Source organism: Geotrypetes seraphini, chromosome 1, assembly GCF_902459505.1.
Source record: "Geotrypetes seraphini chromosome 1, aGeoSer1.1, whole genome shotgun sequence".
In the NCBI taxonomy this organism is placed as follows: Eukaryota; Metazoa; Chordata; class Amphibia; order Gymnophiona; family Dermophiidae; genus Geotrypetes; species Geotrypetes seraphini.
In genome coordinates this window covers 69,425,953-69,444,983 of record NC_047084.1, presented here as the reverse complement: position 1 = coordinate 69,444,983, position 19,031 = coordinate 69,425,953, and the positions used below count along the sequence as shown (strand labels likewise).

General features: G+C 42.7%; 1 protein-coding gene and 1 long non-coding RNA gene across 2 annotated transcripts in view; one reads left to right on the top strand and one right to left on the bottom strand.

The window, feature by feature from the left end:
* RANBP3L (RAN binding protein 3 like) overlaps window positions 1-19,031 on the bottom strand; it is a 108,664-nt gene that overhangs the window by 22,522 nt on the left and 67,111 nt on the right. The window contains exons 11-13 of the mRNA XM_033932788.1: window positions 10,563-10,693; window positions 8,125-8,245; window positions 3,892-4,034 (exon numbers count right to left, since the gene is read on the bottom strand). Coding sequence (XP_033788679.1) covers window positions 3,892-4,034; window positions 8,125-8,245; window positions 10,563-10,693 — 395 coding nt within the window. The remainder of the gene's footprint in view (window positions 1-3,891; window positions 4,035-8,124; window positions 8,246-10,562; window positions 10,694-19,031) is intronic.
* The window catches only part of LOC117354816, a 99,601-nt gene that overhangs the window by 52,885 nt on the left and 27,685 nt on the right, over window positions 1-19,031 (top strand). The gene's annotated exons all lie outside the window — the stretch shown is intronic.

Genomic DNA, 19,031 nt, shown 5'->3' with positions numbered 1-19,031 from the left:
TTGTTCAATCAAGTGCTTGAGCTCAGAATCTTGTACAGTCTCTGGGATTCCAATGATTCTAAGGTTCTTTCGACGAGCCCGGTTTTCCTGGTCTTCCACCTTCTCCTCCAGCTGGGAAACACGGGCCTCCAGAGAAGCAAGCCTGCCATCAGCCACTCCAGTTCTATCTTCCTGAGCCGATAGCCGCTCCTCCACTTGTTGCAGTTGTGCAGCCTGCCCCACCAGGGAATCTTTAAGGTCGTCCATAGAGGCATGCAGCTTGGCCAGTTTTTCATCGAGCAGCTGCGAGAGGTACCTCATGGAGACCTGCATTACCTCATCCAGGGAGTGGGCCGTCACAGCGTCTGTTTGGGTCTCCGCCATCTTGCGCGCCGGGCTCCCACAGGTCTTTGTCGGCCGCGAAACTTTTGGCGGCATGCTCCGCCACTAAGGAGTGCAAGCCGTGCTTCCCAGCCCACCGCCGGTTCCCGGTGCCTAGCAACGGCTGCGCCGCTAATTTTTAGTTATGTGCCGGTCAGGAGCGCGCTGGCAGGGGAGGAAATTGGGGGAAGTAGAGCGGAGCTCAGTGCTCAGATGTCCGATCAGGAACCAGCCATCACGTGACCCCCCTCACCCACACTATTCAATATATACATAGCCTCCCTCAGCTCCTACCTAGATAAACATGGCATAACTTCATACAGCTATGCAGATGACATCACTATTCTCCTCCCCTTCAACCACCCAGAACCCACCATGACAAGCACAATACACAGAACACTCGAAACAGTAGCGACATGGATGACAGAGCACAAATTAAAACTTAACCCTGACAAAACAAACTTCATCCTCCTAGAAAACAACAAAACTCCAACCTTAACAAATCTAGTAATAAACTCGATCTCATACCCCATTCAATCTACACTAAAACTTCTGGGAGTAATAATTGACAGAGGCTGTACCATGCAACCACAAATCAACAAAGTAATAAAAGCATCGTTCGTGACCATGAGAAATCTAAGACAAATCCGAAAATTCTTCGACAGGAAACAATTCCTACTTTTGGTACAATATCTTATCCTTGGACTAATAGACTACTGCAACATACTATACCTCCCATGCCCAGCGACCCTGATAAAACAATTACAAACAATACAAAATACAGCCCTAAGACTATTCGTCTACTCACTGAAAAATATGACCATATCACAGAAGCATACGATGACTCACACTGACTTCCAATACAAGCAAGAGTACACTTCAAATTCTACTGCCTACTTTTCAAGGCTATTAATGGAGAAAGCCCAACCTACTGGAATAACCGACTAACTCAATCCTCTTCAACCAGGCACAGGAGAACCCACTCACTATTCACACACCCATCATCCAAAAATGTCAAACGGAAAAAACTATATGACAACCTAATAGCCTCCAAAGCAGCTAAACTGGACAGACAAAACACCAATCTGTTATCATCGCCCACAGACTACAAAATCTTCAAGAAAGATATAAAAGCCATACTTTCAAAAAATACATAAAACCCATCTGGCACGACCAGTCCCTACCCAAACCCAACCTACCCTCTCCATACCCTTAATACACTCTAATTTGCTTCTAACTACCCAACAAAATCTAAAATGCTTCTAATTACCCAACATTTAACACCTTAAGATCTCGACAACTCTTTGGTAATTCTTATTACTCAACATTTATCACCTTAAGATCTCGACAATTCTTTGGTACTTCTTAGTAAATATTATGACATCGCATATGCTATTCCTGTAAACTTTTATGTAATTCTTGATAGCTTTGATGTAATCTGCCTTGAACCGCAAGGCACTGGCGGAATAGAAAACTCTAATGTGATGTAATGTAATTTAAGCTATCTACTGTGTCACCTACCCCAAAGCTGGTGACATTATTCATCTGTAATATGCATAATAGGATGCTGTTGCAATCCTGATTGGGCGCAAGGCACTAAAGATATATCAATTGTCATATTTACTGGTTGAGATGTAGCAATACTACGAAATGCAATAATTATGTAAAGGTGGAACCTGCTGTCGCAATGGCAACTGCCTTTGGCCTTGCTCCCAAACTGTTTGTAATACTCAACAAACCTGCAGCACTGTGCAAAGAGGTCAGTCTGCAAAATGATTTCTCCTCATACAAAGAGTGAACAATTCCCCATCAGTGACAAAGCCACAGATTTTCCCCAGTGAATAACTACAAAAACTGTGGACTCAGCAAGCCTTTGTTGACTAAAAACAAATCTAGCCTCATGGTTGAAAACCAGTTGTGGTGCACTTCTATAGCTACAGCACTGAAAGCCATGCCATGACTCATCAGATTATTTGCAGATACGTGATCAGTTATCATCCCAGGCCCAAAGCCAGTGCTATCTAGGCAGTAAATGAAAAGCTGAATGCTGGTTAAAAAGAAGATCCAATCCAAGATTCATTAGGTACATTCCTCTACCTGCCATTAACCAAAAAGCAATGGGCTGTTTTGTAGATAATATCATTAGCCTTTATCTTGGCTGGTTAAGACTGATTTTAAGAAGTGTAAGTCAAAGGTTTGAACAAGTTCCTGGAGGAAAAGTCCATAAAGTGTTGTTGAGACAGACATGGGAGAAGCCACTGCTTGCCCTGGATTGGTGGTATGGAGTACTGCTACTATTTGAGTTTTTGCCAGGTACTTGCAATTTGGATTGGCCTCTGTGAAGACGGGATACTGGGCTAGATGGACCATTGGTCTGATCCAGTAAGGCTATTCATATGTTCTTAAAGTAAATATGTATGTCTTCTAATAATTCAGCTGGTCACCTGTGCACAGGTGCAGCATATAGATGTCATGGCTCCAATGGCGTCTACTTGCTTGCTGGTAAAGCAAGAAGAGGTAGAAATTCAGTGTGGTTTAAGGCGGCAACAGAAGCTCCTGCCCACTTAAATCATACAGTAAGATGGCTGCTGACATTCAGCAATACTTAACTGGGTAGTGTTGCTGAACATGGGCTCCGATTGCCATGGCACCGACTAGCTAGATCTAGGACAATCCAGGTGGAGCTGGAGAGAAGCCGGCAGTTAAGCGGGTATTGGCTATATTCAGTGCCAGAGCCCACAGAGCTAAGTGGGCAGACAAGCTGCAAAAAAAAGGCACTCCTAACTTTTACCTGCTTAGCTATGTGGGTGCCAGCACTGAATATCAGCCAACACCCAGTTAACTTCCAGGTGGGTGCCTGACCCCAGCTATTCAATGCTAACACCTGGGCACTGCCCAGTGGTAAATATCTGGGCATAAATCTACCTGCAGCTATTAGTGGCTTAAAAAATGCTGACACTCAGGAGCTGACTATTGGCCTGTGAGATGTTATTTGCCAGTTGGTAAAACCAGATTAAGAGAAATGCTTTGCGCCATTTGACTTTCAGAAGCAGAGGACATAAAAGTGGCTTTGCCAAGGTCATACAGAGTTAGCAGCAGAGGAAGATGGCTCAGGATTTTTTCCAAATTGCAATCCACTCCTCAAACTGTTGATGGACCTTTGGTCTGTCTCAGTATAGCAATTCTTATTCTTATGTCTCTCCTGTGACAGCATTATTCTGCATGCAACACCAGCCCCAATACAGGGAATAATATAAGAACATAAGAGTTGCTATACTGGGATAGACCAAATATCCATCAAGCCCAGTATCCTGTTTCCAACAATGGCTATCCCAGGTCAAAAGTACCTGGCAAGATCCCAAAGAGTAAAACAGATTTTATAGTGCTTATCCTAGGAATAAGCAGTGATTTTCCCCCAAGCCATATGAATAACGGCTTATGGAACAGAGTTTCACTGGTCTGGCAGAATCAAATGGAAAGAAACAGATACTTTTTCTAACATTACAGCAGAATGAGTGGTTCCTTTCTTACTTGTATCAGAAATACTTGGACAGAATGATTCCCAAGGTCGGTAGCAGTGATACACAAGCACTTGTTGTTTGCTTTGTCGATTTTCATCTGAGCCCAAAGCTTGGTGTTGAAGATTAACCTCAGGCTACCCTGGTGTCGCATAACTAAAAGAGAAGAAAAGAGTGTGATGTAAAATGGAAATTTTTAAAGTAATAATAGCCCTTCCTGCCTACTATAAATCAGGAAGCCCTTAATAAATCAGCTTTCAACACACACTTGGCCTACAGTTTTTGCATCCTGCATTTAGATCTGTACTCGTGCCTCCTAATCTCGAAAGTTGTGCGCCCAAATTTCCAACTAGTATGCAAATTTGCATGCAAAACATATAGAATATGGTCAGTTGTGCACATACTTAATGGATTAATTAGCTAATTGGCCTTAACAATCAATTGAGTAACTACTGTAAACTATTTGTATTACCACATTCTGATGGTTTTTAATACTGTACATCGCTTAGATATTATTATAAGCGATTCATCAAATAAATAAAGGTCAAATTATTGGCTATAACTGACGTTACCTGGTGGAACTTGGCACTAATTGGCAGTTATGCAGGTAACTGACTTCAGTATTCTGTAAGCTGCATGCACAAATTCCAAAGTGTGGAACTCCAATGGGGGCATGGATCTGGGAGAGGCATGGGTGGGTCAGGGCGTGTCAGGCAACTGCATGTGCAGGTTATAGAATACTAGCATTTATGCACCTAATTGCCTATAGTTAGGCGTGAACATTTATGTCAGCTACTGAGCTAGCGTAACTGCTCATAATTAAAGTCAGCGTGTAAATGCGGGTTTACACTAGTATTCTAGAATGGCAGTTATGCATTAAGCACAAATTCTATAACATCATGAGCTCTTCACAGAATCCTTTGACTCCACCATACCAGTGGTGTACCTAGCATATATGACACCCTGGGCCCATCATTTTTTGGCACCACCACCCCCAATCTGTATGAAAAACATGATTTTTAGTAACAAGCCACACGTCACACATGAGTACCTAGAAAAAGGCAGCATCTTACATACTGCAGTGAGCAGTATAATATCAATATACCCATTGTAAAACAAAAACAAGCCAGACTAGTACAGATCAATCCTACACCGTTAATCCTAACAGAAAACCATGTCTTTCGAACACACAGAACACAGAAAACACCTTCGCCTAGTATGGAATATGTCATCACAAACTAACCCCTCCCTCTTTTACAAAACTGTAGTGTGGATTTTAGCAACGGTGGTAACAGCTCTGACGCTCATAGAATTCTGAGCATCAGAGCTGCTACCACCATGTCTGGTGCTAAAAAACGCTCCACAGTTTTGTAAAAGGGGGATAAAATAGAAATACATAGACAAAGGTTAAATTGAACCAGCAAGAAGCTGGACTCTGCATACAACGCAACACCACAGAAACAGTGACACATGTCTCCTAAAGCAATAAATAAATAGAAAATTTTTGTTCTACCTTTGTCTTCTCTGGTTTCTGCTTTCCTCATCTTCTCATTAAATTCCTTCCATCCACTGTCTCTCTTCTCTCTGCGTCTTCCATTTGCTGTTACTGTGCCTCTCCCTTTCTCCCCCCTTCCAAATTAGTTTGGCACCCATCTTCTTCCCTCTGCTCCCCCCATAGTCTGGCATCTCTGTCTTCTTCCCTGCCAGCGTCTTCTCCCCACGTCCTTTCATCATCCTCCCCACTCTGTCTTCCCCATGTGCTTTCAGCATCCTTCTCCCCCTTCTGTTTTACCCATTTCCCTTCAGCGTCTTTTCTTCTCCACCCCACCTTTCCTCCCTTTCTCCCTCCCTGCCCCTTACCTTCGTGGCGCTTTCTCCCTCCCCCCCCCCCAAACCCCGGACAACAGGCCCGGTCCCACAAACGTCCCTGCCCTGTGGCCGGCGATGTCTAAACTGCCTTCGTACAGCAGCCAGCTGCTGTATGGCTACCGTAAAGGTTGTCTCTGATGCAACTTCCGGTTGCGTCAGAGATGACCTTTATGGCAGCCACACACAACTCCAGCTGCTGTAAGAAGGTAATTTAGACTCATGGCCACGAAGGTAAGGGGCAGGGAGGGAGAAAGGAAGCTGTTTCAAATTCACCGCTGAATTTTCTGGACCTGGCCGGCTGTGCACCCCCCCTAAGCCTGTATCCGGGGCGGACCGCCCCCCCCTTGATACGCCACTGCACCATACCTGAAGCTCTATTGCACTCCATGTCCTCCCTCGCTTCCCTCATCTCCTCTGCCCACTCTTTCCTTCACTCTTATTTTAAAACTGTTAAACTCTTAGAAGCCTATGTAGGCCCACTGTGGTAGATCATAAGCAATGAATAAATAAATAAAAAATAAACTACATGCTCATGCATGGAATGGAGTTAGGCCCAGGAATGCATCAGCCTTCTACGCCCCTGGCCACCAATAGGACAATCACAGTAGATATGCATGAAATGTATTTGCATACATTGGTTCTGTTGTAAGAGGTGTTTTTCATAGGAGTAAAGTCCATCTGAATGATTGATCTCATTATGTGATGAGATAAATCATTCAAATTTTGATAAGATCCATTAGGGATCTGAAATCTGGTGGTAGACATTTGTTAATAGTTCCAGTTGGGGAGATTGTGAGGCAAATGAAATGGAGGAAACAAGCCTTCTGGGTGGTAGAGCCCAAGGGGGTAGAAGAAATTAACAGTGGGATTATTAGAGCAGAATCGCCTATTGGTTTGGTTTGGTTTGTTTTTTTTTTGGGGGGAGGGTGTTGAAGATACTCCTACTCGGTCAAGTCTGTTATTCTTATAGCAACTTTGCTCTGTTTGACTTTATTTTGTTTTCTTGTAAGACATTTTGAGGGACTGTGGTCACTAAAATGGTATGACATTTTACATATAAATAAGTCAATGGACATTTTGCTTATTCTGTAATTCAGCTGTTGTGTGTGTAGGGATGTCTCTAAAAGTGCAGTGAGAACCAGTGCTCTCCACTGAAGGTATATTCTACCAAGGATTTTTTACACGTAAAAGCCTTTTTAAACGCATAAAATAATTTTGAAGTGCCTTCTGCTTTTCTTTGTTTTTTTCTTAACTCTCTCCAATATCTCCTATCCTTTTAATGTGTTTTCTCTCTATATGTCCAGCATTCATCTTTTCTGTGTGACACTATGTATCCTGTCCAGCATCTCCCCTCTGTGTCCCTATCCCTCCCTTTCTGTCCAGTTTTACCACTCTGTCCCTGTTCTCTGCACGACCACCATCTCTTCTGTGTCCTTGTTTCGCTTCCCTATCCCCCTCTCCATGGTCTAGCATCTCTCTCCATCTCCCTCCATTGGTCCAGCTTCTCTGCCCCTTTGTCTAGTCCAGTCTCTATATCTCTTCTCTCTGCTACCACCCCCAGAACAGCGTCTACCTCCTTTTCCCCCCTCTTTTCTTCAGGTGTCTCTTTCTCTCTCTTTCCTCCCCTTTGCAGCCTGGTTCCAGCATCTGGTTTGCAGCCCTCTTTCTTCCTCATCTATTTCTTCCAGGTTTCTCTCTCTCATTTTCCTCTGCTTCCCAACCTCGTTCCAGCATCTGCCCCTTCTCCTCCTCCTCCCCTTTCTTCAGGCCTCAGTTTCTCTCTATATATATTTCTCCTACCTCTGCACTTCCTCAGGTCTAGTACCTTTCCCCCTTTATCTATCCCCACTCTCCACTGGCCAGTTCAGAATATCTCCATCTCCCTGCCACGTAGGACTGAGTCCGGCTCTGGTTCCTCAGCTCCATCCCACTGTGCCGCTACATGCTGCAACTCATGGCGGGCAGAGTCTGAAAACTGCCATTGCAGCCAACGGAGCCTTTCCTGTGCCTTGTCCCAGCAATTTGATGCAACTTCCTGTGGACAGGATATAGCACAGGAATGGTCCCCTGCTGGCCACATTGGAAGCTTTCACACTGCCTGCTGCAAGTCGCAGCGTGTGGAGGCACCTTAGGAGGGAGCTGAAAAATTGGAGCAATGCCAATCTTGAGGACAGAGAAGGGGGGTCAGGTGTGTGCAGTTGTAGCTATGCCCTTGCTAAACATGATTTCTGCTTGTTTACCATTAGTATTTTATAAAGATACATAGGCACCTATATGTCTTATGAAATAGGTTAAAAATAGTGCGTGCTTGACCTCCAAACCCTCTGAAAAGGCACCAAGATATAGAAATAGAATAGGATATTATTATTGTTTTTACCTAGCCGTGACTGTAGAGTCCCATATTTATTGCTTGCTGTGTCATTAAGTCTCAGTGATCCTCTGCCTCGTTCAGTCCATGACTCTGTCATTTTGTTAAAAATAAAGAGCTTGCAATTTATCTAAAGGGTCAAAAGAAAAGATATTATTTAGAAAAATGATCAAGCAAAGTGAATACTTCATTTCAGATGTTTGCATAAAACAGTTCACCTTAAAAAGTTGAGAATAAAGAAAAACAACTCACATTTTTAAGATCTTATATACCAACAAAGGAAAGAAATTTCAATATAAAAAAAGAAGAAACATAAATACAACTCCATTAAACACAGCATTCTTTATGTCCACATTATGGAAAGAGATAAGAATTATTATTGTGAGAAATGACTGGGAACACAATCCCATATTACTGCTATTCATACTAACAGGCTTATAAAAATATTCTAACCCTTAATCAGAGGCAGAAATTTTTAAATCAATAACCCCCCCCCCCCTTTTTACAAAACCATAGCATGGTTTTTAGCGCTGGCCACGGCAGCAACAGCTCATAGGAATTCTATAAGCATCAGAGCTGTTACTGCCGCAGCTGGTGCTAAAAACCGCACTATGATTTTGTTAAAGGAGGGGGGTTAAATAGTTTTCTATGTGCACAGGGTCCTAAAATATAGGGCCCAATAATAATAATAAAAAAGCTGAGCTCCTAAATTTATATTCTTAAATTTGTGACCTATTTTCAGTCAAAACTTAGAAGCCTAACCCTAACCCTAACCCTTTTACAAAGCCGCGCTAGCGGTTTTATCGCATGCACCGGATTAGCGCGCATTATAGCGTGCGCTAGCCGGAAATCTACCACCTGCTCAAAAGGAGGCGGTAGCGGCTACCGCGTGCGGCAATTTAGTGCGCGTTAAGGCCCTAGCGCAGCTTTGTAAAAGGAGCCCTAAGTTTTCAGGGGGAAAATTCATTTTAATTTATGAGCTTAAAAGTTATGCTTAGAAATTTAAGCCCACCGTTCATCTGCCTGGATTCAAGAGCCTAAGCTCCTTTTTCCCTACCCTAAAAATGTCCCTGTTGCCACCCAGTTGCTATCCATGTGTTAAAGAGCTTAATGCCCTTTAGCAAAAGGGCTCCTTTGAGAGTTCTACTCATAAATAGGCTGCTATGAATAGGACATACATTTTTATTCAACATTTTAAAGAATGCTTAAATTTAGGAGCAAAAAAGGGGGTGGCAACAGGAATGTATTTATCACAGGGAAAATAAGTTAGGAACTTAGCACTGATTTTTAGCATTAGGGGTCATATTCTATATATGGCAGCCAAAAAAATCAGTACTGACTAGAATGATCCTTAGCGCGGTTCTATAAAAGGTATATGCACTTTACAGAATTGCACTACCCGCCAGTGTGCATCACATCTTTTAAGCTGGAAAACCCAGCCCAAATTCCTTTGCCTAACTTGTGCACACATCGGGTGTATTCTATAACAGTGCACATATCTAGGAACATCCACAACCTACCATCATGTCCTTCCCCTGGCCATGCCTCTTTTTCAGATTTGCGCACCAGAACTGGTGTGCAGCACTTTACAGAATAAGCCTACCAAGGTGTGCACATAACTTTTAATTAGTGCCAATTAGCATCATTTATGAGGTGTTAATTGCCAATTATCATTGCCAATTAATCTTATTAAACAATTAAGTTTAGCTTATTAAAGAAGTTGGGTGCACAAATCGACTGTGTACACCAATTTGTGTGCACAATATAAGGCACCATATACAGAATTTGGGGGTCAGTTCATGAATTAGGCTCATAAATCTAGGTAAATGAAAAGTAGGCCTAAAATTATGAACATGATATTTAAGCTCCTAAATTAAGATGAATTTTCAGCTGAAAAGTTATGCTGCTAACCTCCCTCTCTTTTATTAAGCTGCAGTAGAGGTTTTTACCACGGCCTGGAGTGAAAAATGCTCCAACGCTCATAGAATTCCTTTGAGTGTTGGAGCATTTAGCACTCCGGGCTGTAGTAGAAATCTCTACCAAGGCTTAGTAAAAGGGGGCTGTAAGTTTGGCTGAAAGACAGGGCACAAATTTAGGAGCGCAGTATTTTATGAATATCGGGTATATATATATATATATATATATATGAATATTCTGTATATATGTTTGCTTTGTGAAAATTGTATCAGCGTTTATCTCTTAAATCCAAGAATCAGATGCCCCGCTTATAGTATTGAACAAATAATTTTAAAAAGTATAATAATTCAAAGCAAAAGAAGATTGAGGAATATGACTAAGAGAGAAAGCAATCTAGCCAAGAAACTGGCCAGCGCATATTTTGAAGCTAATACTGCATCTTTCAGAAACAATTTTATTAATGAAAACACAGACTTCATAACCTAAGGGAAGTACTCCTCAGGGTGGAGTGTCTTCGGGATGTGGCATACCTGCAGGACATTGTGCTCCGCTTCCTCCCCTGTTAGAACGTCAACTTTTTTTAGTGTGCAGGTGTGTGTCAGTTTGGAAATGTAAGCAGCTGCCGATTCAACCAAGGTTATATTTTTCATTAGGATTACTTCTGAAAGGCAACAAAAGGTAAAACAATTTATGTATAATCCTCGAGTGCTACAGGAGCATATTACTCTACTGTACATTACGACATTTGATCACATGCTTCATCAAGGGGCCCTTTTAGTAAGCTATGCTAAAGTTTAAAAAAGGTTTGGATAATTTTCTAAAACATAGACCAAAAACTATTATTAAGATGGACTTGGAGAAATCCTCTGCTTATTCCTAGGAGAAGAAATATAACAGCTGTTTTACTCCTTGTGATCTTGCCAGATACATGTGACCTGGGTTGGCCACTATTGGAAACAGGATACTGGGCTTGATGGACCTGTGGTCTGTCCCAGTATGGCAACTCTTATGTTATGTTAGGGGTTAAGGTGCCCAAATAATATAAAAAGTAATCCAACAAAACTGCAGTAAACGTAGAATAACAAAAAAACAAAAAGAAATACTGCAGAAACGATGTACTAGATCAGTGTTCTTCAACCTTTTTACACCTATGGACTGGCGGAAATAAAATAATTATTTTGTGGACCGGCAAACTACTAGGACTGAAATTTAAAAACCCTGTTTCTACCCCACCTCCGCAAGCTCAGTCCCCGCAAACCATCTGATCGCATCCATACAAGCCTCAGTTATGATTTTATATTGAATGTATTTTATTAAGGTATAAAAAGAAACAATATTCTCTACAATTATCATTTTATAAATACAAATAATACAGAGCAAGGATCAACAAAACCCCTGTCTCCCCTCCCCTTCACATATATCCCCTCTACTATCAAGAAAACTGAATAAGCCAGATTATTACAGAATGCTACACAGAAATATCATGCTAATAGAATACCACAGTCACACATGACAGGAATAGTGTTAGAGGAGTACAACTAGGGCAAATGTCCCCTGGTCAGAGAGAGCCCTAAGCCATCTGGAAGCTAAAGAATCACTGCCTGGGCTTTCCACTTCCCAGTTATGTCTAACACCAGCTCTATTTCAAATCTGATATATTCTAATCACAAAATAGAAATAAAATTATTTTTTCTACCTTTTGTCGTCTCTGGTTTCTGCTTTCATCTTCTTTTCACTCTCTTCCTTCCAGCGTCTACCCTCTCTGTCTCTTCAGTCCAGCATCTGCCCCTTCCATCCACTTTCTGCCCTCTCCCCCTTCCATATGATATCTGTCTTCTTTCTATGCCCCTCTCCCCTTTCCATCCAGCCTGCACCCCCTCTCTCCTTTTTACATGATTCATTCCAGCTTCACTTCTCTCTTCATTTTTATCTCTCCTATACCAGATCTGGCATCTTTGTCCCTCTCTGCTTATTTCTCTGCTGACCCCTTCCCATCATCAATCTCTACTTTCTCATTCCTGTCTCTCCCCTTCCCCTCCTCTAATCTCCCTGCCAGCTGTTTCCTTCCTTTTTTCCTTCTCCCTTCCCTCCTCCTCCTGTCCAGCAGCATCTCTCCTTCTCCTTCCCTCCAGGTCCAGTAGCAGCTGTCCCTTTTTTCCCCTTGTCCAGCGGCTTCCCAGCCTCCAACAGTGGCTTTCTCCCCTCCCAGCAGCTCTCTGTACTTGTCAACACAGCAATTCACTAAGGCAGCCTTGGGTCCTTTGATGGGTCACGCCGCCTCTGAGGAAAGAGGAAGTTGCATCATCAGAGGCAGCCGTGACTCAGCAAAAGCCCCAAGGCTGCTGAAGTAAATCACTGCGCTGGCAAGTACCGAGATCTGTTGTGAGGGGAGAAAGCCTCTGTTGAAGGCTCCCAATGATCTCGCCGGCCCTGCATGGACCGGCAGGAAATTGTAGCTTGTTGATCTCGCCGGCCCTGTGCGGACCGGCAAGAATTTTCTGCTGACCGGCACCGGTCTACAGACCGGTGGTTGAACAACACTGTACTAGATGACAAGTCTTTTATTTCAAACAATGTGGTACACCTCTGTGATGAAGGAACAGGGACCCGATACGGTCCGTGATTCGACTAACACATCTTCCTCAGGGGTCCAATGAGTTCCTGAGAGGGCAACACAAACAACATACAAATGAACCGGAACTCGCAGTGAAGCGTAGGTGCCTGGATGTGCTGCATATAAACAGGTGGCTGAGGAAGATGTGTTAGTTGAAACATGGACCGTGTCGGGTCCCTATTCCTTCATCACATAGGTGTACCACATTTTTACAACAGTTATTGTTTGAAATAAAACCTTGTCATCTAGTACATCATTTATTTCTGCAGTATTTCCCTTTGGGTTTTTTAGGAGTTACGGTGCACCTACAGTGCATTCTTGCTATTCACGTGTCCAATAGTCACAATTTCGTGTATCTGCGGGTGTGTGAATTGTGACCGCTATTTGCACTGCTGTGTTTTTGTATTCGTGGACCTGTGCATTTAAAAACTGGCCTTCTTTGCTTTCATTTTTGGTTTTGCTTCTGAAAATGGCCACCAAGCGTCCAGGGAGTGAATTGCAAACAACAGCTCCAAAAAGAAAGAAACATGTTAAACTTCTATAAGTAAAACCAGAGGACATAATTTGAGGTTGAGGGGTGGTAGATTCAGGGGTAATGTTAGAAAATTCTACTTTACAGAGAGGGTAGTGGATGCCTGGAATGCGCTCCCGAGAGAGGTGGTGGAGAGTAAAACTGTGACTGAGTTCAAAGAAGCGTGGGATGAACACAGAGGATTTAGAATCAGAAAATAATATTAAATATTGAACTAGGCCAGTACTGGGCAGACTTGCATGGTCTGTGTCTGTATATGGCCGTTTGGTAGAGGATGGGCTGGGGAGGGCTTCAATGGCTGGGAGGGTGTAGATGGGCTAGAGTAAGTTTTAACAGAGATTTCGGCAGTTGGAACCCAAGCACAGTACCGGGTAAAGCTTTGGATTCTTGCCCAGAAATAGCTAAGAAGAAAAAAAATTAAAAAAAAAATTTAAATTGAATCAGGTTAGGCAGACTGGATGGACCATTCGGGTCTTTATCTGCTGTCATCTACTATGTTACTATTTTAGTATTGCAAATAGAAAAATATGTTTACAACATTCTGAATGTTCTATTTGGTTTTTGTCAAGTACTGTCCCATTCAGGAACCTAATCCTGTTTTTGCTATAGGATTCATTATTCACTTTCTGTGGTTTTGAGGAACAACATATATGGCTGGGCTGCAGAAACCCAAGGGTATAGTTTAGGGGATGAAGAACTTTTGTATATAAAAGAATAGAAGGACTTAGGTGTGAAACAATACAAATCACAATTAAAGGACAAGAGAAAAGCAAACTACACCAACCTAATAGGCACTGAAACCCAAGACACCAAAAAACCCTAACCGACACCAAACCCTACCTGACCACTAACAATACTACCCCCCTCCCCTCAGCCACTCTATTAGCAGAACACTTCCAAAATAAAATTACCAATGCAAGAGCTATCCTCAATGACATCTCTACCCATCCTAACGAATTCACAGTTATCCCCATAGATAGAGATTCTACTGCAGCAGATAGAATATGGTCTCAATTCCCCAACATACAATGGCCCGAATTCAACAAATACTACAAAAAATACAGCCATGCATCCTGTGACCTCAACAACTGTCCACCATATCTCCTAAAAACATCCAGTACAAAATTCTGTGCTCTTCTTCTAAACTGGATACAAATCTTGCTAATAAACGGCCACTACCCTACCAACCTCAGCGAAATCATCATTACCCCGATCCTCAAAGACCCCAAAGGACCGATAGACCAAACAGCCAACTACAGACCCATTGCCTCTATTCCACTCTACGTCAAAATAATAGAAGGACTAGTTGCCAAATTCCTCTCCAATTACCTAGAAAACCATAACATACTCCATCCCACACAATCCGGCTTCAGAAACAACTTCAGCACGGAAACACTACTAGGATCTCTCTTGGACACAGCCAGACAACATCTCAGCACAGGAAAAAAATGATGCTCATACAACTAGACCTTACCGCTGCATTCAACTTGGTGGACCACAACATTCTACTACAAATCCTGGATACAATAGGTATCACAGATAAAGTATACACATGGTTTGAAGGATTCCTTAAATCAAGAACCTATAGAGTAAAATCAGACAAACAAAAATCTGAACCTTGGTCAAACCCCTGCGGAGTTCACCAAGGATCCCCTCTATCCCCGACTCTCTTCTATCTCTATACAGCCTCCCTCAGCTCTCACCTGGACAATCAAGGCATAACCTCCTACAGCTATGCCAATGACATTACCATTCTCATACCCTTCGATCAACTTGAACTCTCCATGACGAACACAATATACCAAACACTAAAATCAATAGCAACCTGGATGAAAGATCACAAACTGAAATTGAACCCAGATACAACGAAATTCATCCTCCTAGAAAACAACAAAATACCAACCATAACCAACATTGAAATCAACGCAATCAACTACCCCATACAAACCACCCTAAAACTGCTAGGAATAACTATCGACAGATACTGCACCATGCAACCGCAAATCAATAAAACAATACAAAAGTCATTCTTAGTCATGAGAAACTTAAGACAAGTTCGGAAATTCTTGAAGAAAACTCAATTCCAGCTCATAGTTCAGGCCTACTTGACTACTGTAATATCCTCTACCTCCCATGCCCTACAACCATAACAAACCAACTACAAACTATCCAAAACACAGCACTAAGACTTATCTACTCATTAAAGAAACATGATCAAATTACAGAAGCATATCTCCAATTGCACTGGCTTCCGATCCCAGCAAGAATACAATTTAAATTCTACTGCCTACTATTTAAGACTTTATATGGAGACAGTCCAAACTACCTGAATAACCGCCTCATCTACAACACCGCAACCAGACATAGGAAAACTCACACCCCATTATCATACCCTCCAATTAAGGAGGTCAAACGGAAAAAACTATATGATGGCCTCCTGGCCACTCAAGCAGCCAAACTAGACAACCAAATCACCAATCTACTGACGGCATCCCTCGACTACAAGACTTTTAGAAAAGAAATAAAGACCATACTCTTCAAGAAAACTCTGAAAAAAGAAATAATACCGCAAGTCTCAAACTCCACCTCTCACTAAAACCAACTACCCCAAACAAATAACCTTACTCATTTCTCACTCTTTTTGAAAATGACCAATTTTTTTTTTTTTTGTAAGTTCTTGTTGTAATACATCTTGGATAATTCTTTTGTAATCCACCTTGAACTGTAAGGTAATGGCGGAATAGAAATCCCCTAATGTAATGTAATGTAATGTAATATTTACCAGATCTGGGTGTCATTGTAGACAATATGATGAAACCTTTCATCCAATGTGTGGTGGCAGCCAAAAAAGCAAACAAGATGCTAGGAAGTATTAAAAAAAGGAATGGTAAACAAGACTAAGAATGTTATAATTCCTCTGTATCGCTCCATGGTGCGACCTCACCTTGAGTATTCTGGTCGCCTTATCTGAAGAAACATTTAGCGGAACTAGAAAAGGTTCACAGAAGAGCGACCAAGATGATAAAGGGGATGGAACTCCTCTCATATGAGGAAAGTCTAAAAAGGTTAGGGCTCTTCAGCTTGGAAAAGAGATGGCTGAATGGAGATATGATTGAAGTCTACAAAATCCCGAGTGCTGTAGAACAGGTATAAATGGATTGATTTTTACTCCATCAAAAATTACAAAGACTAGGGGACACTCAATGAAATTACAGGGAAACACTTTTAAAACCAATAAGAGGAAATATTTTTTCACTCAGAGAATAGTTAAGCTCTGGAACACGCTGCCAGAGGTTGTGGTAAGAGTGGTTAATGTAGCTGGTTTTAAGAAAGGTTTGGACAATTTCCTGGAAGAAAAAAGTCCATGGCTTCAGCAGAGGAAGATCTTGATTGATGAACTTTCTGCACTTCTTCGAGGGAGTAAACAGATGGATAGACAAGGGTGACTTGGTCAACTCTGTATATCTGGATTTTCAGAAGGCTTTTGACAAGGTTCCGCATGAACGACTACTTTGAAAAACTGCGAGCCATGGAATTGAGGGTGAAATATTCAAGTGGATTAAAAATTGGCTGGCGAATAGGAAAAAGAGAGTGGGAGTAAATGGACAATACTAGGACTGGAAAAGTGTCACCAGTGGAATGCCGCAGGTTCGGTGCTTGGACCCGTGCTCTTCAACATATTTATAAATGATCTGGAAATTGGTACAACGAGTGAGATGATTAAATTTGCAGACGATACAAAGTTATTCACAGTAGTGAAGATGCAGGAGGATTGCGAACATCTGCAACGTGACATAAACACGCTTGAGAGATGGCTGCGACATGGTAGATGAGGTTCAACGTGGTTAAGTGTAAGGTGATACATGTCGGTAACAAAACTCTTATACACGAATGCAGGATGTCCGAGGCAGTACTTGAAGAGGCCCCCAAGGAAAGAGACTTGGGAGTACTGGTCGACAAGTCGATGAAGCCATCCGCACAATGTGCGGCGGTGGCAAAAAGAGCGAACAGAATGCTGGGAATGATTAAGAAGGGGATCACGAACCAATTGGGGAAGGTTGTCATGCCGCTGTACCCAGGCATGGTGTGCCCTCATCTGGAGTACTGCGTCCAGCACTGGTCGTCATACATGAAGAAGGACATGGTACTACTAGAAAGGGTCCAGAGAAGAGCGGCTGGAGGAGTTGCCATACAGTGAGAGATTAGAGAAACTGGGCCTCTTCTCCCTTGAAAAGCAGAGACTGAGAGGGAACATGATAGAAACATTCAAGATACTGAAGGGAATAGACTTGGTATATAAAGACAGGTTGTTCACCCTCTCCAAGGTAGGGAGAACGAGAGGGCACTCTCTAAAGTTAAAAGGGGATAGATTCCGTACGAACGTAAAGAAGTTCTTCTTCACCCAGAGAGTGGTGGAAAACTGGAACGCTGTTCTGGAGGCTGTTATGGGGAAAACACCTTCCAATGATTTAAGACAAAGTTGGATGGGTTCCTGTTGAACTGGAACATATGCAGGTAGGCTGGTCTCAGGGCACTGGTCTTTGACCTAGGGGTCACTGCGGGAGCGGACTGCTGGGCATGATAGACCACTGGTCTGACCCAGCAGTGGCAAATTCTTATGTTCTTATGTTCATAGTCTGTTACTGAGACGAACTTAGGGGAAGCCACTATTTGCCCTAAATAGGTAGTATGGAATGTTACTATTATTTGAGATTTTGCCAGGTACTAGCGACCTGGACTGAACATTGTGAGGAAGGGCTACTGGGGTTGGTAGCGTGGAATGTTGCTACTTTTTGAGACTTTTGCAAGGTGCTAGTGACCTGGATTGGCCACCGTGAGGATGGGCTACTAGGTTAGATGAACCATTGGTCTGACCCAGTAAGGCTTTTCCTATGTTCAATGAAGTAGGAAGAGGCAATATGTTTCTAATTTCTATATCCAAAATTCCAGGGGGATTCTCAGTAGGAAAGACTTCCTCTATCTGAGGAACAGCTTTACTGCCCATCTGGCTCAGATGCAACCCCTGATTACTACCATATTGAGGAGATGGAGTTCTACCACTCAGCGATAAAGAAATAGAGAAGGAAGAAGATGTACTCACTGTTCCTGTAATAACACCTCCCCACAGTACTTGCACATGTTGATCCATGGAGCTTTTCCCCTTCAACAAATTTTGAGTCACTATCTTACTAGTTTTAATTTCCCCATCCATGCAGGGTTGCTGGGGGAAAAATAGGATCAGGGTTCAATGCTCCTTGCTCCTCAGGTGACACCGAAGGGAATACAAAGGAGTGGGCCCTGTCCCTTTGGTCACGCCCCCGTAGCCACATTCTTAGAGAGAAATGGGTCTTGTAGCGCTCAAGAAAGGCCCTCTTCCAAAGAAGCTGCCATGCAGCTGTCTGTCCATGCAGGAAGTGCTTCTGTCTATGAAGGTGACTATTTCCTATCAGGATTCACTGGTAAGCTTTCTGATGTTCCACTTCACTGCAGTAGGAATGCAGTCTTATAGTGCTCGAGAAAGGCCCCCTTCCACAGCACTGGGAGCTGCCTCTGTCCATGCAGGTGCCTGTTTCCCCTCAGGATTCACTGATAGGCATCTGATGTTCCACTTCACTGCAGAAGAAACATGCTCTTCTAGCACTCAAGAAAGGCCCCCTTTAGCACCGGGAGCTGCCTCTGTCCACGCAGGTGCCTGTTTCCTCATAGGATTTACTAGTAGACTTTATGATGTTCCACTTCACTGCAGGAGGAGCATGGTCTTGTAGCACTCGAGAAAGGCCCCCCTTTCACAGCACTGGGAGCTGAATCTGTCCATGCAGGCTTTCAGATGTTCCCAGATGCCTACTTTTCTTT